Here is a 23217-nt window from a genome sequence, read left to right as displayed (position 1 = left end):
AGTGTTTACCACCCATAAGTTTATTTAAATTTTATCCACAACTTACAGTTTAGGTAATATATAAAGCAAAAAATACAAATAAAAGAGGGATTGAGCTTAATTAGTGCCAGCCGTCAATACCTCAGGTTAGTCTGGGTTGTAAACTCATAGGCTCGGTAGGCATTACACTGATACTACAAAAATATTCATAAGAGTTTGCTAAAATTAATAAATTTGATATCTCAATACCTTTGGCTTAGCTTGCGATGAATGAAGCAGGGTTGATGATGGTGGTGAAAATTCAAGGCACAAAGCCTTACCAACAACATCTGATTCAGACGCTGTTTCACATCGAGCCACTTTACGCACCACCTGCAATTCCATATGCTACAGTACTGTATACTGTACTATTAATTAAAATACCGCAGTCACAGAAATACAGTATACTTGTGGAACTTGAGTCTTCTTCTGGGTTAAGGAAACAATAATTCATTAATACAAGATGTCATGCACATTATACTCTGGAAAAAACAAATTAATGAGACCCGAATAAGCCCTACTGTCTCCTAAAATGAAAATAAATTATAATATACAGCTGAATATCCTATTATGTTGGAGATTTCAAACTCAGAAATATAAATAAATATTCAATACAGAACACAAAAATTAAAAGGAATCATAAGTTAGTTGACAAATCTCAGTATGTGCATGAATTTAGTGTCAGCACAATTACTAAATCACTCAATATAGTATTTACTTTCTAAAAACCTTCATAATAACAGTAATGCAGGAGAGAGGGAAAGGTAATGGTTTATGACTTTCTATTTTCCACATCGGCCTCAAATGAGGAGTGTTAGGTGTACCAGTTATTCTCTGGAACTCAGAGGTCTTTGTGAGCTGAGCTTGTCTAGTCAGGATAATCCATACCAAAGGCTATGTTGACCACCTTAGAATATCTGGATCATATGACCCAGTATTCCCACAGGTTCTTCAGTTCCAGTTGATTGATCTACTAACCCAAGGGAGGAGGGAGGCTATCTGAGCATTCTGGTTCATCATAATTAGCCATGCCCTGAAGTCAGGCAGCTCTTGTAATCAAAACCCAACAAGAAAATTAAGTGCTACAAAAACTCGTTGGATTAAACAGATATGCATCACTAGGTGAGAAGACTTTGCTTTATGTCATCTATAAAGGTTGGGAAGTTTAATCTCCACTGGCCATTACCATAGTTCTATGGTGTTATCCAGGAAGTTTCAGGAAAAAGAGCTGTCAGTATCTAGACTCCTAGAGCCTCAATATGCATTGGACAATATTGTATATTCCTGCTGAGAAGAGTCAGGTTAAATCATCTCCCAATCCCAAACTAGGTACAGTACTGGTAAATACATGGCTGGAGAGTAAGAAAAGCTGAAATCAGAAGGGAACCCATAAGGTCCCCACTCTGCAACTAAAGACAGAAATGCTCCATAATTGGTGTTTCAAAAGAATAAAAGACCACTTAACCATTATACTGAGTAAAAACTAGCATTACATAATCAAATGACCTTTTCAAAATTTCTTAACATTGTTTAACATCAAATTATTTACAGTATTTATATAATATTTGATATATATTGGATATTAATGCTGTTTTGTACGGGCAGGGTTGAATTGCAATTAAATGCCAGGTACTGACGTGTCCTCCTAAAATTACGTATTTAAGTAATTAATAGATGTTTTAACTGTCTATATATTGGCCTGGCGAGTTAATGCTCGGCATTTACATACCTAGGTGTAAAGCTAGACGATGCATTCTGGACTATATATCACAAAAACTGGTTTTTAGAAAAAATAAATAAAAAAACTTTTTTTTTTACATTAGCCCTTAAGCCCCAGGTTAGGGTGCTGCTGGCAGTACCCCCCCCCCCCAGAGATAAAAAAAAATGGCAGGAAAATAGGCGGACGTTCTGGAAAGTCACCCAGGGTGCGCTGGTCAGATGTTCTGGAACGTCACCTGGGGCCTAAGGGTTAAGCACTTTATATTGTTTAACATCACTTTATTTGCCTCCAAGAAATGTAACCTGTTCATAACATAGGGACTGCCTATTCCCATATTGTGGCACATAATACAAAATATAACACATAAAAACTCTGTGATGAGGGAAGTTTCTAAATTCCATCTACTTAGTTCTAAATGAAAAGAACCTTAAAAACATTGCCAAAGCCTTAAGTTCTTCCACCGTTGTTTGTACTACAGTACCTGATTTCCAAAGATTATTTTATATATCTAAAAAAAGCTGAAACTTAAAAACAAAGCCTAAAAGAAATAACACGGAGTTTGTCTGTAAATGCCAAAACTATGATAAAGTGTATTACTAGAGAATAAATAGGACCATGTGCATAAAAACACCAGTTTGTTTCATTCCTGAACAATACAGTCAGTTACAGAGCATATAGTTACTAACCTCAGGAGTTATAAATGAATCATCACTACCAGAGCAGGTGGTGTGTGGACGCTTCAGCTCTGCTGGTGCAGGGCTCTCAGCTATCAAGCGATGTAACGCACTATTCATTGCGTCCCCTATGGGAGGATTTTTTATATATTTATTAGAGAGGACTGCAAGATATGAAAAAATACAAATACCTGTATTGTACAGTACAATAAAAGAAATACATGAATAAATAATTGAAAAATAAATAAATACAAAACTTACCCAAGACTGATAAGAAATAATGGTGCAGTTTACATAATTATCATAAATAAAACCTGAATACCTGTATGCTGATTTACTTTAGTCACATACACAAGTCTTTTTTTTTGGTATGTCAAATATTCTCAATTTCAAAACTGTTTTAAACATTGTATTTTATTTTCTTATTTAAATTTATAACAGCCTTTCTACTTTCTCCCTTAAGTAAAATGTCCTCCATATTGAAGGGTAAGGCCTTTTATGACCTGTTCAAGGGAACATATAAAATTATGCATGGGAAAAAAGATGAATTCTAGGCAGAGAAATATAATTGTTTAAGAGTACTGTAGTAGTATCTCTGATGTAAGCCACACTGTATGATTAAAATTCAACAAACACCTGGAAATTTAATGCTTGAGTTGGTGTGTCACATAGACAGCCATTAGATGTCAGTTCCTTCCCAGCACCTCAGCGTCTTAAACCAGATTTACACCACGAGGCGTCATTTCATGTACATGTACTGTATTTCATGCTGTGAACCATCGTAAGTATAGAAGCACTGCTTGTTCAAGCTCTTCTTGTGTTAATCTATTGTCAACACACAACTGTATGATGTCATGTTTAAGTGAGCAACCTTAATTTTCAACGTTTTTCCCAGATAATTACTACAAACTGCCATTTCGTAAACTTCATGCTTGAATTGGCATAATTCTTCTTTATTAAAGAAGGTACTGCAATACCTTACTCCCAACTGTCTTAAAATTTTCCTATCATAGATATGACATCACTCACAGCCATCCAAATAAACACTGCCATTATGTACAAGTCTTCAGTAAGCATTGATGTGTTGCCAACACAATCTTCACTCTTTAATGGAAAGCAAAACAATGGTATTAACATATAGGTGAGTGTGCTAAGCATGTGCTATGGTGTCAGTTTACTTGAAAATTTGAAGGTATTCCTTTATTTACAATGGGGTTACATTCCTGAAAATCCCATCGCAGGTAGAAATATTTTAAATCAGGAACGTTATATCACTGAAAATAAAAGTCCTACAATAATAATAGACATAAAATGAAATTAAACAACAGTGGCCACATCATTAAGAACAAGCCTGGTTGTCATCATACGTCCCCTTTGAGGCTAAGAGGACTCTTGAAGGTGGAGTGGAGACTTCACTCTGACTCTCAGAGCTTCACCTCCAAGGACACAGTTTTCCTGGGTGTCTTGGCCTTCCCAGGCATTTTCAAAGTTACACTACTCACTTCAGTCACAAAAACTGGGCAAAAGCCTATTTCACAAAAACAGATCAAAGGATGATATTGTAAAAACAATGATAGTGGTCATCACTGTTATATATTACTGTACAAAGAATTGTATAAAGGAATAATTTATATTAAAGCAACAATTGTATTTATTTACTTTAAATGTTGATTGTTTATATGTAGACTCACTGTAGGGAGGTGGATTTATATGGAGACTAACTGTAAAGGGAGCAGGAAATAAACATGGGATTTAGAAGACTGTGCCTCAATCTCCCTTACATAAATAGCCTTAAGAAATGAAGACACCACAAACACTGCTCACATAATGTTCACATCAGAGGCAAACCACTTTAAAGTAAAAAAAAACACCGCCTCTTGATTAAGGGTACATGGTAACATAGATGCAAAACTGAACACAAGCTAGAGAAAGAATTCAAACTGAGCAGGGCCATTGTTGTTGTGCTGGCTGCTGGGTTGGTGTGTACTGTCTTGTAGCTATTACCAAGAATCAGCACAAAATAAAATTTTAGAATTTTGGTGAAATTTTAAGTTTTATATTGAGATTTTTTCTTTTGGAAAACGTAATAAATTAACCAAAATTCCATAAGGGCAAATACAGTCCTGGATACATACTCATAACTAAACACAAGCCGTGGAAAGAATACTAATAGAGCAGCGCCATTGTCGTTGTTCTGGGCGAGGCGAGCCACCCTCCAACTGTCTTGTAAAAATTACGTAGAGGTGAATTTTTTGGCGGCATTTTGAATTTATTGGTCATAATTTAAAAATTCCACAAGGGCAAATTACCGTAACCTGGCTTTCCGTAATGTGGGGGTTGCCTGTAATCGTTGAGGTACACGATCATGAGCATGGGGGTATCAGGGGCCACATACTCAAAACATCGCATCAGTTACGTACAGTAGTAGAGATACAGTACTTTAACTTACAGACTCCTTACAGTCCCGTAAATTTCTCATACTGAAAATTTAATTACAGTCCCGTAAGCAGTCCGTAACTCTGGTGTTTACCCTGTAAATTCAGTTCTCTTGTCCGAAGGTAGATTGGCCAATCGTTGCTCAGTTAACAAAATCATCAACCAATCACAAGAGAAGGAGAAATCAGCTGAGATCAACGCATGCGATAGTTGCTAGACATACTTCAAATGTCATCAGTGAAGATGGAATTATGTTTGAGTAATACTTGAGGATAATGGTTAACCACTGAACAAAATAAGCCCCCCAAGACACCCCGATATATTAAACAGAAGGAATTTACTATGCCATGGTGAAATTAAGGCATTTTCTGTACGTGAATTGATACAGCCGTATTTGCGTTCATGCAGCCCGGGCGGCGGAGTGATTTATTGTGATGGCGGGAAACGTCAAGTGTTGACGAAGTGCTGAAACAAAAAAATTTTCCGCAGTGTGGACAGTCTCTATTTGAAGGAACAATGCCATGGTCTTTGAACAACTGAAGTGTCTTGTTGTCTTTATCCATAAATTCTCAAATTACTGTACGTCCATATAAGACACGCAAGAACCTTCACGCGTCATGCTGAAAATGAAACTGCCACAGGCCCGGGGAAAAGCGCCACAGCAGAGGGTGGACTCATTACCGCTGGGAAGACAAACTAGTGAGCGCCTAGGAGCCTAATTATATACAAAACGAGACATTTGCACAAGTAAAGATTACCATATCAGAACTCACTGATGTAAATAAAGAAAGAAAATAAACAGTAATACAAGTAACACGTTCGCGGGTTAGTCCTATATATTAACCACATAACCTAACCTTTACTTAACCTTGCCTAACCTAACCTTTACCTTACCTAACCTAACCTTAACATGCCTTACCTAACTTAACCTAAATTTAAAATGCATAAAGGTTAAAATGCATAATGTTGGCATCCTAAGTTACATTTATATATCATCAACAGATTTATAGATTATAAAAAGTTTGTTAACTCTGCAAATGTATACTTTTAAAAAGAATTTGGAATTCTTCTCGAGAATTTAATTGTTTGTCAGGTGCGTTGCGGCTTCCTTAGGTTAGGTTAGGTAGGGTAACGTTAGGTTAGGATGGATAAGGTAAGGTAAGGTAAGGTTAGGATAAGATACATTTCACTAATTTTGCAGCCAAAAAAATTACTACTGAATGTATCGGAAAAAAACCCATGAACATTATTCTTTTTCCAAGAAAAAAAAATGATGTACCACTTAATTTTTACCTCCTTTTTTATTAGGTTTGATGAACCTAGATTGAGTAAGGTATTATTTAACTCTAAGTCATGGGTACTTACTGGATATTTGGCAGAATAAATTGTTATAACTTGGTCCAAACAAAGGTGGAGTCTAGGTAAAAATGTTCACTTGACCTCATAATTGGCTTTCATTACTGAAGGATATTTACAGCTATACCACATTAATAAAGTCTGTCTGCAAGTTTACTCAGTCATAATTTTTTTTTACCATATATGTGGACAATAAAAATTGGTACAAATTACTTGAAAAGTTGTAAGAAGACAAGCTGCATCTCTTCCATTCCGCGAGAAATAGAAACACTCAAGCCTCTTCTTATCGTAAAAAAATTAACTAAAAAGACAAACTATAATATCGTTGGCATGTTGATGTACAAAACATTATCTTCATTATTCTACGATAAAACAAGTCTAACAAGCATTATTACAACATATATTATTAATCTTTCTTATGCAATCAGGAAATAGCGATTACTATATCCGGGTTGAGTGTGTTACAGCACCTAAGGAAGTGCTGTAAGTTACGGGCTCACTTACGGAGTTCGCTGCCCCCCATTGTCAGTGAATAACTGGTACAACACATGAAACACTAAGATTTAATTCTTTATTTTCATGTTTTATTTGTAGTAATACAGTGGTCCCTCGGTTAACGAACACAATTCGTTCCAGAAGGTCGTTCGTTAACCGAATCCATTGTTTCAATGGGATATTTGGTAATTGGTTCCAGCTCACCGAAAAGTACATACAAAGTAAAAAAAAAAAAAAAAATGCAGTAAAGTACACTTACTTTGAGGTGTGTATGTACTGTAGAAGGTTTCCTGGTTGATGATGATGATGGGAATTAGAAGTGGGGGTGGAGGAGAAGGGAGAAGAGAAGGAAGTGGGGATGGAAGAAAAATCACCTTTCAGTGGACCCATGCTTGATGCCATCATTTTGCCAATAAAATTTTAAGTTCACTGCGCTATATATTATCAATACGTTAACTAAATTCAGAATGACCAATAATTTCAATGAAAAATGCTAAAATATTCACGACACCAACAAAATAGATGCTCACTCCACTGTCAACAGAGCCCAACTGACGCCTTGTGGCTGAGTCAAGCTGCTGATGGGCACACAAAAGACTAGTTCCCTGTACTGCAAATATTATCAATATGCTAAATAAATGTTAAAATGACTAATAATTTTAATATAAAAAATGCAAAAAATATTAAAGAGCACAACTTTATTGACATTTACTCCACTGGAAACGAATGCAAACATAGAACAGATTACTGAATTGGCAGACTAGCCCATCAGCTGATGCTCACAACAAAACGTGATGTTCATAAGGATTTCGTTAATCGAATTTTTGTTCGTTAATCGAATTTTTGTTCGTTAACTGAATTGAAGATTCTTATGGAAGGAAATCTGTTAACCGAAATTTCGTTAACCGAGGGACCACTGTAATTATATACACAAAATGCACAACTCATACCCTTTTTTTTAATACTAAAAATCTGTAATTAGAAAAACATTGATAAAAAATTATGGTTAAGTGAAAAAAAATTGTGGATCAGTCATATTTAATATTAAAAAATTGGTTAGGTTAGGTTAAGTTAAAATTAGGCTAGGTTAAAATTAAGTTAGGTTATGTTAGGTTAGGTTTAAGTTAGTTCCATGTTTTGTGCCAGTTATTCAATGGCAATGGGAGGCAATTGTCCTAGAACCGAGCATGGGTGATCAACATGGAACAAAACTTGGGACTGTAGTGCACTGAGTGGTTGCATGGCAGCGTGCAGGTAGACCGCAGTTGACAAGTGCACCGAGTGGCCGCATGACGGAGCGTGAGTAAGCCGCAGCTGACATGTGCATCAAGTGGCCACATGGTAGTGAGCGGGTAGACCACAGCTGAAAAGTGCACAGAGAGATGCGTTCCATATTATGTGCATCAGCTATTTTGGCCCGATGGTGACCATCGTTCATGCGAATTTTGTTATCGTAAATACGGGGGTGGTCTTAATACATGTCCATCGTTCGAGCAAAATATCGTAGATAGGGAGATCGTAAATCGGGGATAACTGTACCTGGAAAGACTCAAACTTCTGACAACCTATGTGAGAAAAGGTGTACAAGGTGATGACACAAGAATATATAATGACGGACTTTACCTGAAGGTGATGATATAGCTTGCTCGAGGGTATTTACTTTCTTTTTCAAGCTAGTGTTTGCTTTTTCAACAAACATAAGATCATCCTGTAAGTTTTTGTTTACCTGCTGTAACACATTCTGTAACAGACAACTTTTGTTAATAATGACAAAGACTTAAAAGACTGATTATGGTGAAAATAAAACCACAACTTATTATGAAGCTTAATTTCTAAAATTAAGATCACACTGAAAATAACTCACCAACTCTGTTACAGCATTATTGTACATACTCCTTGCTTCTTTAACTTTACTTCTAAGTGATGATGCCTCATCTCTAAATCGTTTCTTGTCATCCACTGTCTTGTTCAATTCCCTTGTTAAAAGTGGAGATACAGTATAAAAAACAAGTTCTGCATAATGAGTCATATTTTTGTTAACAATATTGTAGCAGGAAAAAAAAAAATAAAAGTAAAAAGATCAATACTTTCTGAACAGAATACAGTCTTATTAAATTCCATTTTTTAAGCGAACTTACTTTTTTAGTATAGAGCAAAAGGTGGCTAAAGATCTTGTGCTGTCAGGGTTTCCTGCATATGATTCCATCATTTCCTCTACATCTTTGACAGTTCCTGCCACTAGACCCTCCACGCTGTAAGAAAAGTAGGCATGAGAATCTTGTTACCCATACAATACAGTATCTAATGGAAAATATACTGTGCTATAAAACCTATCTCATTGTATATACAGCAATATATAAAAAAGCAGCATATGTAAAAAATTTATATTGTTCTTTTAAAAAATGTGACATTACTTTTGCAAATCCTTTAGCTGTCCTCTCAAATTTTTGGCTTCCTCCTTAGCTTTCTGTGCCTCTTTAGTAATGCGATCCATGAACTTCAGTTGAGTCTTAAGAGCCAAGATGGTTGTTTCTTTGGTATGCAGTTGACTTTCAATAGTTTTGTACTCCTCCCTAGAAACAAAACAGTAATGCTTACCAATCAAGTAATTTTTTCCCCCAATATTCTATCTAATTTATAAGTACTCTTCATACTTATAGCAGAGTAGCAGACAACATCTTAAGTCTCATATAAAATAAGGTTGATCTGAGATACTCAATAATTGGGAGCAAGATATGCTTTAGGTCACCATCACTGAAATGTATGGATTTGTTTAATTATTGGTCTATTTTCAACACAGTTTCTTGCAATACAACAAGGCATTTGTTTACTGACACCCTTTAGATTTTCTTCCCAGATGTTCATAGACTCTAAATTCACCCTTCTAATGGCTTTGGCTATATTACCTCCTGTCTCATATCTCAAAAATAAGAAACTGATTCAGAAATTCCATTTTAGAATAAAGTTTGGATTATGAAACACATTAATTGCTAACTAATGTCTACTGGTTGAAAGTGCAAGTCCCTTGATGATGGTGGCCAGAACCTACTACTGAATAATTATTTCAAAATCTTCCACTTGCAACCATGAACAGGCTGGATAAATGTACAGTCAGCCAAAGATCCAGCGACCCCACCCTGAGTCTCGTACTGGCAATTTTACCTGGCAATACTTGGTAAAGTAAGGCTGTATGTAAAATATCTGTGATTATTTAATCTATTTTCAGCTGCATTACTGTCAGGATAAATATTAAACAATTCAAAGGTAAAATTTTTATAATAAAAAACTATTCTTTGTTATTTAAGAACATGAGAAGTTTCCAAATGCTCTTATATTTGCTTAATTAATGAAGAAAATTTGATCTGAGAATCTTGTGGCAGTCCTTGTTCCTCATTGTAGTTGAGTTGCGAATTCATTAATATAATTTCTACATTATTTAACCACATATACGAACTTTTGGAAACTTCTAATGATTTTAAATAATGAATAGTTTATTATTATGAAAATTCTACCTTTGAATTGTTTAATATTTATCCTGACAGTAATGCAGCTGAAAATAGATCCACCAATCACAATCATCTTTACATACAGCCTTACTTTACCAAGTACACCTTTTCACATATCCATTGAAACATTGTTACATAACTATTTGACAAATTTCATAACCGAATGACAGAGCACATATCGAATGACAATCTAAAATAACTGTTGGTGGTATGTCATTCTCCAACTGTTACATTCTCAAACTATATGTAGACTGTCGGTTTATTGTTCACGTCTGTCAACTTCATAACTTATGTCAATCACTTCCGTTAGCATGAACGAACAGTTATTTTAGATTGTCATTCGATATGTGTTCTGTCATTCGGTTATGAAATTTGTCAAATAGTTATGTAACAATGTCTCAACGGATATGTGAAAAGGTGTATTGCCAGGTAAAATTGCCAGTACGAGACTCAGGGTGGGGTCGCTGGATCTTTGGCTGACTGTACATCCTCTATAAGACATACACCATCAGGTGAATGTCATCTGCATACACAGTTACCTTCAATTGAATCCTTTTTACTCTCACTCCTCTTCCTATCTGACAAGCTAAGATGTCTCGTCAAAGCCTTACTACAGTACAAAGATATACCATACCTATGTGTCTCCAAAATCTCAACCTAAGTCACTCAGTCAATGTACCACTTCACTTAGTATATGCCTTTCTCTCTCCAATAAACCTATCATTTATTTTAAACAACTTCCTCCTCAGTTTATTACTGCACCAGTCTCAGGAATGATGCATACACTTTTATTTGGTTTATTTAATATTTGCTCAAATGTCTGCTTTCATAGGCAATGTTAATGACAAAGAGAAATGCAACAATACAGTATATGGAGTTCACACAAAAAATTATGCCATTTACATAAGAAACACTTTATGGTAAAATTAGAGATCAGTCATATAGGCGGGCAGCCAATCTGACTGTAGTGCAAAATTTTTTGTCTGCCTATTCAGTGGTGCCTTCAGCCTCTATACTGCAGTACCTGTATATGAAATCTTCACGTGTACTGTGTTTAGCTGTATATAGTACTGGGGTGGTTGCATCAGTTTCTGCCACACTCTCATTAGAATAAAAAAAAAAAAAACACTAACCAGATTCATTTCCCTCAGCACAGTCATGATGAATTCCAAGAACATGTCAGTTGAGAAAAAGGTTTATATCCTTGCTCTGTCCAGTGAAAAATTTCCTCTGAACAAAACCCGGGACAAGGCACAGCAACAATTAAGACTGAATACCTGAGCAGGCAATCTTCCCACCAATTCAATTCCATCTCAAAAATTGTCTCCTGAGAGACCCAGAAAGACCTCCAAGGCCACTGACTTGCTTATAACACGAAAAATTATGAAGAATCCACAAATGTCTACAGTATAAATGAAGAAAGCCCAACACAACCTACTTCAAGATGCGTCAAAATGAACGATTCAACACCGAATGGGAAAGGAGCAAGAAAGAGAAAAAATAATAAAATCAAGAATTGGGGTGAACTGGGAACTCACCAGACATAAACCCCATATAGAATGGATGGAATCAGATGAAACACAAACTGCCAATACAGAACACTTCATCAGTACCTTGCCTGCAGATCAAATAGATCTAGGCAATAGAGATGAGATGTGATTATGTCAAAATGCTTGCTGAATTCATGTCAAATTGACTTCAACTGGTGTTAAAATCAAAGGAAAACATGCCAAAATATTAAATACAGTAATATAAATCAAAGTTTGCATCTTTTTTTGTACATTATTTAATCCTTAAGATTATATTTTTGTTAATCAAATGAAAATTTTACAGGGATCAATATTTCTAGCAGACACTATACAATGTATAAGGTTAACATAATCTTACTATATTTTTTTATTACAGAATTTCACCTGATAGCTCTCTGCTGCGTCGTTAGTTTTTCATTGCTCTCATTCAAATTCTTAGTCTCTTGTTCCTTAAGTCTTATCTGAAACTGTAAATTAAAAGTATTAGTTAAAACACAAGAACCACTTAATCTTTAATATACAGTATTAACTTCTTCTCATACTACAGTGTATTTACAATTAGTACTGGAATCTGTCCTCTCTTCAGCTTCAGCCACTTGCAATTCTGTGTGTACATGTTTTTTAACGCAGTACCAATTGCTCACTTGGTTAAAATATTTCCATGCCTTTTGATATTAGTGCTCCTCTACATTTTATTGTCTCACCTCAACCCACTTCTGTATCCTGTGTTCTCTTTCAGTTTGCTACCTTTGTAAGAATTTTGTCTATTGTTCTTTTAGCATTAGACTGACTGTTTTGCTTTGCACAGTCTGGACTTACCATTGTGCTTGTTAAGTACTGTACAGGCAATCCCCAATTTATGGAAGGGTTCTGTTCCTTAAAAACCTTTTGTAAACCAAAGCACATTTTCCTATAGACTCCCATTATAAAAGCTAAGATATATTCCTCTGGGAAAAAATTCTTCAAATGTCACAAAACATGTTTTTAATGAAATTTTTTGGTGATCACAATGATTATAAGCCAATAATAAACATAAGTGAAATACAGTACATGTACAGTAGTACTGTACAATACAGTAGCAATTTTATACCAATATGTACTTACGAGAAACTGGACGAGATTTGAAACAAAGTGAACAGGATGAAACACTTACGGTAGCCAATATCAATATATTAATAAATATAATATTTACTTTACTGCAATAATACATCGATTCCCATTATATACTGTACAGTTCAGTAATTGGAGACACTGTACTTTCTCTATAAAAAAATTGCATGTTCGACCTCTGACGAGTTATTACATCATTCTAAATTCCAGTTTTTTTTATTTGGTGTGAACATTGCAGTAAGTCAGCTAATGCTTCCACTCACCCTCTTTTGTGCAGTGACAGCAATATCCACACCCCCAAACTTCTGTTCACTTCCAATATCCACACTTTCTTTTGATTTTCAGTAATCTTAAAGTGAGAATTCTAATACATAAGGTAGAGTTTTGATAAGATATCTTAAGTTTATCTACTACTAAAAAGAACTAATTACCTTAAGGCCATCAATTTGTTGTTGTAAAGTGGCTGGATCCACCTGAGATGTATCAACGCCACAAGAGTCAAAAAAGAGCTTAACAAGACTCTTCAATGTAGCTTTGTGTCGACACTGAGGACAGGACTTTGACCTTGGGAAATACAATTATGCATTCAACAGCCATAAAATAAAAATTTAATTATACAGTATGATACCTAATGCAGTACAGTAGGTGATATGATTATATCACAAAATTATTCAAATCCCCTAAAGTTTCCATGTTAATTTAGCAACAAAAAAATGGATAAAACCCACTCTTACCTGCAAATTCACAAACAACATACGTACAGTATAACAAACAATGTAAATAATGCCCATAAATAATGTACAGAGGTGAGCTGCTGAACAAAGTACAGTGTAGTGACACATTTGTAAGTATACCAGTAAACATTCTTAAGTTGAGCTGGATTTTTATTATGAACACAGTGCAGTGGTCCCTCGGTTAACGAACGCCTCGGTTAACGAATTACCTTCCATAAGAATCATCATTTCAGTTAACGAAATTTTTACGAAAATGTTTCGACATGCTTTGGCTTGCTCACCAGCTGGAAGATTAGTCCACCAATACAGAAATCGGTTCTAGGGCTTACATTCGTTAAAATTGGAGTAAATATCAAGAAGGTTGTACTATTCAATAATTTTCCAAGTTTTATATTAAAATTTTTAGACATTTTAACACTTATTTAATATAATTGCAGTACAGGGAACTAATTTTTGGTGCACCCATCAGCCACTTCACTCACCCACCAAGGCCTCAGTTTGTATCTCTGTTCAGTGGAGGAAACATCTTGCTTGTGGGTCTCTTGAACACAGAGTATTTTTACGTTTTTACAGTACAATTATTGGTCATTCTGAAATTTATTTAACATATTGACAATATATAGTGCAGTGCAGTGTTGATTTAAAGATAATAATCTTGAATTACACCCAGTGAACTTAAAATTTTATGGGTGAAATGACAGCACGAAGCATGGGGTGATTTCTCTTCCACCCCCACTTCCTTCTCTTCTCCCTTTTCATCCACCCCCACTTCTAATTCCCATCATCATCATCAACCAGGAGCCTTCTACATACACACCTCAAAGTAAGTGTACTTTACTGCATTTTTTTTACTTTGTATGTAATTTTCGGTGAGCTGGAACCAATTACCCAAAATCCCATTGAAACAATGGTTTCGGTTAACGAACGACCTTCTGGAACGAATTGTGTTCGTTAACCGAGGGACCACTGTATATTGTACTCTAGTGGGATCATAATTATATGTACAGTATTGGTGTTCATAAATTGGACATTATGTAACTCAAGAGGCCACCTGTACTACAGTTGTATCACCTACCTAACTTGCTAAAGTATTTCAGGTTTTTGCAAACAGGAGGTCCTCGACTTATGAACGTTGGACTTACGAACCCCCGCCAATATGAACGGGGTTATACTTGAAATTTACAGTATTTTATTTACCTGACGACTTATTTTTTTACCTTCATTTACCGTACAGCTACTCCTCGACTTACGACATACTCAACCTATGACCACCTCAGTCGTACCAAAATTTTGTCAAATTACATATTTTCGAGTCCCAACGTTAGTGATTGCGCTGTGTACTGACAAAATTTTTGTTTGTAATTCACTTTAAAATGGCTGGCAAGCTTAAAAGTAAGAGTTTTGTGGTGCTGAGAAGAAGAGACACCCATTTTAGATTTTCTATGTATTATTTAAGCGTTTTCGACTTACGACCAATTTGACTTACGACCTGGATTTGGGTCCCTAACCCCGTCGTAAGTCGAGGAGCAGCTGTATTTTGTCATTCTATTTCCTTTGTCTTAAATTAAGCTCTTTTAGATGTATATAACGACTTAGGCTGTGATATAGTGGGATTTTAAACATTGTCTTGTAAGTATGGTAGTCCTATAGCATATGTTCCAACTTACGTACAAAAGCGACTTACAAACGTCCTCAAAAACGAAACCCATTCTTAACCCGGGGACCCCCTGTATTTGAGTTATTCATCATCTTCCTCAGGTCAAAAGAACACCACTTTGATCTATAAACCACTGGTATAACCTAAACCTCAAACTGAATGAGAAAAGTAAAAGTCTTAATTTATTCACATGCTGGAAAAAGATGCTTATACAGTATAAAATGTTTACTCTACTTTATAAAGTACAGTACAGGGGTGTATACTGTAGCTATAATACAGTATAAATCTTCATTTGACTTCCTATTTTCACTCACCCTACACAATAGCCCAAGGAGGTTGAATGGTTGGAGGCGGCACCAGCTGCCTCAAGTGAAGTCACTGAGTGTGACTGATGCCTTGACCAATATGGCGGCGCTTTTCTCTAAGTGACTTCATCCTCCTTGGTTGATCCCTCTATAATGTGCATTATAAATAAAAGATACTATAAATCCTGCAGAGGTATCTGTAACCAACGTATGTTTGTAAGTAGCTGCGGCAACTGTGGCCTTGTTGCCCTCACGAGTCTCTGTTACATACAAAGGAAACGACACCTCCATCCATTCAACCTCCTTGCAATAGCCTACTCTTTGTTCCCAAAGTGTAAATATCCTGTTCAGTATATTCTCAGTACAAAAAAAACCAGTAGTAGCTGGTCTTCAAACCTTTCAATCCACTGGATGATACATATAGAGTGGAATGTATGTCCACATGGTGTTGCTGATATATCTTCTGTCGGAACGAAAAGGTCCCCACAGATGGCACAACCAGCTCGCATTCTTGTCTCTTATCTCAGCTTTAGTTCTACTGCAATAGTAATTGAATACTGGATTAAAATTTTGGTGCTTCTGTATCACAGGTTAATCACGAAGTTAAGCAATTTTTTTTAAGAGGATAGATGCCTTTGGACTTCATTAAGACTAAAAAATCTGCTCATTTCACCTGATAAAAGTGTCCTAACGCTAAATTGAGCCGGGGTTATGTTAGCATTAGGTGAAATAAGTAGGGGTCCCTAATCTTCATGAGACCCATGCATTCTTACCTCATGAAAATGAAAAGGACTTGCAATTTTTGTCTTCAACGCTAATCTATGGTGATGTACTACAGGTACCTCCATGCAATGCAATATTCACTGTTTACACGGCGAGCATTTCATACACAGTAAGACTTATTTTCTTGTCACTGGAGATAATCTCATACCGTTGGAAAAAATTGAGAGAACAACCGGAGCACGTTGCCTGAAATAACAGTTATTATGACTTAAACATTTTGAAGATTTTGTCCTGAACAACATTTCTTACACATGAATGCTTCCCAGCAACTTTTCCATACAGAGAACAACTTACCAGCTCCTGTAACATTACAGTACAGTATATGTTTTATCCAAGATTATGATGAACTAACCTAACCTATCTATCTTAGATTAGGTTTGGTTTGGTCATCTTATCTCCGATAAATCATATACAGTATGTACTGGTAAGGTAGTACTGTAATGTAGTATCTGGAAAGTCTTTAAAAGTGTTCCTGTGCATGAAACGATCATGTCAGTATTGAAAATATTGTTGTTAGGTGGATGCAGATTAATGCTCGTGATGAAAAAAAAAAATCCAAATAAAATGTCACCATATAAAAAAGATAAATCCTCAATATTTTATGGAAATTTTTGAGGCAAAAAGGCATTAAACTTTGGTAGAAAAAGTAACTGAAGTGCCTAGTTAACCCGTGAGACTATTCCAGAGCATTACCAAAGTTTTGGTAAAAATACAGAAAACATTGGTTCTTCAATCCAGCAATGAAACATGGTTTCTCGGTTTTTTTTTATGCCCTATGCACTGGTGATAACCAAATCTTGTGCAAGTACAGTACTTTGCTCTTTAGTTATGGCCCAGTTCCCCGATTACAACCCACTTGGACGATCGTCTGCTTTATGCAATTTAAAATAACCTAACAAAGATGGTAAAAATCGCATAAAACAGATGATCGTCCAAATGGGATGACACCAGTTCTCCTCCATTAAAAATTGGATAGAGCTTTGAAGAGGGAAAATGTGGGGTTAAAAGATGTAAAACATAGTACAGTATTACCCCGCTTTACACGGTTTCACTTAAAGCGATTTCTCATATACACGGTGCCTCGCCAGAACCGAACTTTCACTTAACATGGATCATCTACTCATATACGCGGTGAAGTATAATATTATTTTTTTTTATTTAGCTCATAAAATTCATGCAAATTACCCGGCCAGAATATAATTTACATTGCTGGAATTCTTACAATTTGATGATCATTTTGAATATAAACATCATAGATTTTGCATTAGACATACAAATTTTAGGTACAGTGGGGTATGCTATAACGAATCTAATTGGTTCTAGAACCTTGTTCGTTATAGCATTCGTTTGTTATAGGATTAATCCGTTCCAGGCCCCCAAATACAACCACATAACACTGAAAAATATAATATAAAATTGAAAAAATTGTAAAAAAGTGCATAAATATGCATCTAAACCCCTGAAATAAAGAATATCATTAATATTTGTAATAATAAAACAATAAATTAGAAAAAAATAAATAAATTAAATTATGTTCGTTGTAGGAGTTTCGTTTGTTATAGCATTCTCAATTTTATAGGTAAAACTGTTCGTTATAGGAATATTCGTAGTAGGATCCGTTCGTTATAGCATACCCCACTGTATAATGTTTACTCTGAGTAAATATGTTATCTTTTGTGCAAAATATATGACATTTATATTCAAAATATTCCTGGTCTTACAAGGAATCCAGCAATGTCAATTATATTATCCTAACTTTAGTTTGAGGTATTATTTATTACTAAAAAGGTAAATATTCTGGTTTTCCCACACATCTGGTAGGGAGGGTTGGTGGGGGGTGGGGAATAACGAAGTCTCGGGTGCACTCTAAGATTGAGAGAAAACGGAGGACTCAGGCGCCCTGAAGCGATGAGAAAACGGACCCCTCAGATGGGGGACTCAAATAAAGAAAGCATAGCTACATGTTTTGTGGACTACAGTATTGAGCGTACCCTTTTCATCACTTTGTAATATACCTAGCCATGCCTATGTGTGTTTCTGATACTTACCATAACATTATCTATATCTTTAGTGGGTCTAAATGGTCGTAAAATGGGAAAATTGGGGCTGGGTCTTGGGTGCCTGGAACCAATTAGAATAAATCCCATAGGTTCTGTACTTTCATTATCGCATTTTTCGTTATCACGTACTCGGGGCGGTCCCAATTAGGCGTGATAACCAAGGGTTGACTGTACAGTTAAAGTAATCAATACTGAAAAATTAATAGTGTTACCTTTAATGTAGTCAGCTGAATGCACAAGGGACCTCAATAATTTTTTAACCCTTAGGCCCCGGGTGACGTTCCAGAATGTCCGTCTATTTTCCCGCTATTTTTGTTATTTATTTATTTTTTAGTTATTTTTGGAAGTTTTTTTTTTCATGATTTAACCCTGCAGGCGCAGGGGGGTTACTGCCAGCAGCACCCCAACCCGGGGCTTAAGGGTTAAGCATAGAGACTACATTAATTAACAGGGCCGCCGTATGTCCGGGTTGTCATAAGTCGAATACGTCGTAAGTCGAGGAGAGACTGTACAGGTAGTCCCCGGCTTACGACCGACTCGATTTACGTCCACCCACACTTACGACCGCCTCAGTCGTACCAAAATGTGGTCAAATTATGTATTTTTGAGTCCCAAAGTCAGTACACAGACAAAATTTTCATCTGTAATTTACTTTAAAATGGCTGGCAAGCTTAAAAGTGAGTGTTTTGTGGTGCTGAGAAGAAAAAGAGACCCTAATTTTCGATTTTCTTTGTGTTATTTAAGCATTTCCGACTTACGACCATTTCGACTTACGACCTGGATGTCGGTCCCTAACCCCGTCGTAAGTCGGGGAGTACCTGTATAAGTATTTTGTTTTTAGTTTTTCTATCTACGATCATAAATCACCTGTAGTGGGCAGGGCAAGAATGTTGAGGGAAATCGTGGAGTAAAATGTGGTGAAAAGTCAATCATGTGACACAAAAATGATGTCTATACACACTTTGTACATGAAGAAATTAATTATTTACTGTAAATACTCCTCCCACAAATCTGTTGAGTTACCGCATGTTGTCGTCTGCTCAGTTTGTCTTCAACCAACCCGGTCAGTCTGAACAAACTCTCACGTCCACCGAAAAAAAAAAGGGGTAAAATTACATCATGCTGTTTCAACAAATGGTCAATTTATAGTAGAGGGCAGAATGTGATACCTGTATTGGATTTTTTTATTGCTAATGTTAAGTTCAGACAAAAAAACAACACCACGATTTTCATCTATAACACTTTTGGCGGTCTTTACTCTTAACTGAGATATTGGGAGATGAAGATAAAAAACTACTAGAAAAGCTATAACAGTAAGCCCTCGATAACTTGGCACATATGGGGCTTTAGCCTTGCCGAGTTATCCCAAATTCCAACTTCGAGGCACTTTCCCCCTCCTACAAAAATACAATGAAAAAATATAGACCCATATATGTGTACATGTAATTACTAAATGTAAAAAATTAACACTTACCAGCACTTCTGGCATGGAATGAAGCATCATAGTAGGTGACACAGATGCATGGTAGGTGACACAGAGGCATGGTAGGTGACACAGGTGGCCAGATATGCCGATTTTCCCAGATAATTACATATATCTCGGCATTTCCTGAGTTATACTATAATACATTCCGAGACCATATCTATGCTGAGTTATATAAAATTCCGATTTATCAACTGCTGAGTTATCAAGGGTTTACTGTATTGCATTTCTTGCCACCAAATGAATCTTGTGATTTTTTATTTGCAAACTATACCTGTAGTTTAGACAATTCTAAGACACTTTTCTTTGATGACATTTCCCTTATAAATGACTGGGGGTGGAGCCCCCTTGTTAGGAAGTTAGGTAGGTTTGGTTGGTGCTATCAAACACGCATTATTACTTAAGTTATTGTAACCAACCAAACATACCTAACTTGCTAACCAGGGGGATCTACCCCTTAGACATAGTAAATATCTCGGTTGTAGGTCGTTTGTGAGGGAAATGTCATAGAATAAAAGAGCCTTAGAATTGTCGTTATAGTTAGGTTCTGTGGCTACGTTAGGTTAGATTAGGTCAAAACACGTCAAAAACCGCCGGAAAATCATAATTTGGATATCTACATACAGGGACAACAAACTAAAATTTTATCAAATTGTCTAAACTATTGTTTGCAAAGAAAAATCACAAGATTTGGTTGGTGGCAAGAAATGCAATAATAGCTTAGATTTTTTCTAGTACCGGTAGTTTTCTGATTTTCAACTCGTGATATCTCGGTTATGGGTAAACTGTGAAAAAAGTGTCACTTGGCAAGAGGTAATAAGCAGAGTTGCTCAGGGGTCTGTGTTGGAACCATTATTGTTTGTTATCTTCATAAATGACTTGCCAGAAGTTATCAGAAATGGGAGTGAGGTATATTTGTATGCGGATGACACAAGGTTTACAGACAAATTACAAATCAAGAAGACATGGATAAACTTTAAGAGAAAGGTTATCGAAAAGTGGCTACTTGGATTTCATCCAAAGAAATGCAAGTACATGAGAGTTGGAACGTCTAATGTAAATAGTAACGGATACAGTATGTACGAGGAAATGACATAAGTGTACTCTGAGAAGGACATAGGGGTAGTAATTGAAAACAAGCTGAATTTCTCAGAACATCTAGCAGAGAAAATAAACAAAGCGAATAGGATAGTTGGCCTCATAAGACGTACATGTGTATCCCTGGATGAGGAAATTTTCAAACCTTTATATGTGGCACTTGTTTGACCCCATCTGGAAATTGGAGGTCAAGTCTGGTGTCCATATTTAATTGAGGATAAAATTGAGGATATAGAAACAATAGAAAACGTGCAGCAAGGAGCAAGTAAACTGGTACCAACATTGAAGAACCTGAGCTAGAAAGAAAGAGCTGAGATTACCCACGCTAGCCTATAGAGGAGCAAGAAGAGACATGATATAAACATACAAGATTCTGTGGTGTGTACAACCCAGAAGTGTGTCAGGATAACTTAAAATTGCGAGAGGACCAGACAACTAGAGGTCATCATAAGAATATATTTAATGGTAGATCACGAATAAACAAGAGAAAGTACTCGTTTTGTAATAGAGTAATAAATAATTGGAATGTTACCCCAGTATGTAATTGGATCTAAGTCAGTCTTAAGTTTTGAAAGAAATTTGGAGAAACCAGGATCTGCTATATGATTACAAAGTCAAAATTCACTTCAATAAAATTATCTTGACTGCCACCACCACTTATTCAGCTGAAAGTTTAGAGCCGGATGCACAGGTGTAACAGCCTCTTTCCAGAACGTCATCTGTGAGTAAGAAAATCGTCTTGTTTTGTCTTAACTTATTATTAAATAAAACAAAGACTCATCATTTCTCGCCACTGCTTAGAATTTTTCTACTAGTTTTCTGATTTTCAACTCCCATATCTCGATTACGAACAAAGACCACCAAAAATGGTATACTGTACATGAAAATTGTCTTGTTTTTGTATGAACTTATTAGAAAAAATAAAAAAATCCAAATCCAAATTGCATTATGTCCTCTACTATAAACTGACAACTGATTTTTCACAGAAAACAAATTTAAAAATGACGCTATTTCACTGTGTTTTATTGTGGACACCGTAATAGTTATGGAAAATGTGTTAAAAAGTGGTTATTTCTAAATTAAACCTAACCTAACCCTTAGTTGATAAGAAAAACAAGCAGCAAAAGCATTGTTAGAAGACCTCATCAACCTACCTAACTTCCTAGCTGTAATTTTAAGTTTTTTATGGCCGTGAGAGCAGCTGCCTAATCCGTGTGGCTCATAAACATACACTGGGGACTGGCGTCGATTGGAGATGATAGGCTGTGTACTGCAGCATCACGCTGAGAAAGACAAAGTAGTTCGCACAGTCGCCTAATTAACTACCAAACAAAACAATTCCCATAAAAATTTATATTTTATCAGAACTCACTGATGTAAATATAGTAAGAATATAAACACCAAAACAATTAATACGTCAGTATGAAGTCCCCCAGTTTAACAGCAGGTTTCTTTGGTTGGTTAGATCAGGTTCAATTAGGTTCTAGTTAATGACACCTCTTTTAAAATAGTTACTATAAGAACATCTGTGGAAAAATTAACAAAATTGAACAACTCCTTTTGGCGGTAAGAGCATAAGAATGGAGAAAACTGCAGCTGGCCTATTGGCCCATACTGAGCAGTCCCTTTTACGGTCATTTTTCGTTAACCATCCATCACCTTTTTTCACATGAAAATTTTTTTTTCTCCTGTTTTCTTGCAATTTTAGATGATTCTGATATTTATCTTTGGGGCAAATCACTTTTCTTTTTTTTTAGGTTAGGTTAGGTTTAGTTTTAGCCTTTTTTTCACAAGAAAAATAGGTATTTTTTTATTAGTGCACACATCTTTCCTACCCCAAATCTATTATCATATTTGAATAAGACGTCTGATTTTTAGATAATTTTCTTCAATTACATTACAGTCGCAAACATATAATAACGGAGATAGCACATGCCAGATATTTCTCGATTTTCTTCCATTAATCTTCCGCCATGGAAGTCTGCGATGGGTGTCACTTCAATTATATGGAGTTGATTGCGCATTTTTTGGAAAAAAAAAAAGAACAAGCTATAGCATTTTTTTAGATCTCATGGTGTTCTCCCGACATCAGTAAAGTGTCCTAAGTGTAAGAACAAGTGTAAATATCATCAAGACCAACATAGTTGGCATTGTAGTAACTCGTTCCTTATTCCCAAAACAAAGAAGAGACATTGGTGTTCGTACACCGTCAGTGATTACAAAGGAACCAGAACCAGGCCAATAAGGTAAAAA

The 23217-nt window shown here is 35.9% G+C and overlaps 1 protein-coding gene across 3 annotated transcripts in view; it reads right to left on the bottom strand.

Moving 5' to 3' along the window:
- Window positions 1-23217, bottom strand: part of LOC121873225 (E3 ubiquitin-protein ligase TRAIP-like) — a 74595-nt gene that overhangs the window by 22304 nt on the left and 29074 nt on the right. For 2 of the 3 annotated variants that reach the window (XM_042376600.1, XM_042376599.1), the window contains exons 2-10: window positions 15937-16078; window positions 13276-13408; window positions 12119-12201; window positions 9114-9272; window positions 8838-8951; window positions 8564-8675; window positions 8323-8440; window positions 2425-2540; window positions 229-351 (exon numbers count right to left, since the gene is read on the bottom strand). In XM_042376600.1, the coding sequence (XP_042232534.1) occupies window positions 229-351; window positions 2425-2540; window positions 8323-8440; window positions 8564-8675; window positions 8838-8951; window positions 9114-9272; window positions 12119-12201; window positions 13276-13408; window positions 15937-16049 (1071 nt within the window). In that variant the 5' untranslated portion in view covers window positions 16050-16078. Of the gene's footprint in view, window positions 1-228; window positions 352-2424; window positions 2541-8322; window positions 8441-8563; window positions 8676-8837; window positions 8952-9113; window positions 9273-12118; window positions 12202-13275; window positions 13409-15936; window positions 16079-19372; window positions 19810-23217 lie in introns of those variants that run through there. The other variant, XM_042376598.1, reaches the window with a different exon arrangement.

Source organism: Homarus americanus, unplaced genomic scaffold, assembly GCF_018991925.1.
Source record: "Homarus americanus isolate GMGI-L3 unplaced genomic scaffold, GMGI_Hamer_2.0 scaffold32929, whole genome shotgun sequence".
Taxonomy (NCBI): Eukaryota; Metazoa; Arthropoda; class Malacostraca; order Decapoda; family Nephropidae; genus Homarus; species Homarus americanus.
Note: the sequence above shows the minus strand (reverse complement) of the source record. Positions and strands in the feature narration are given on the sequence as shown.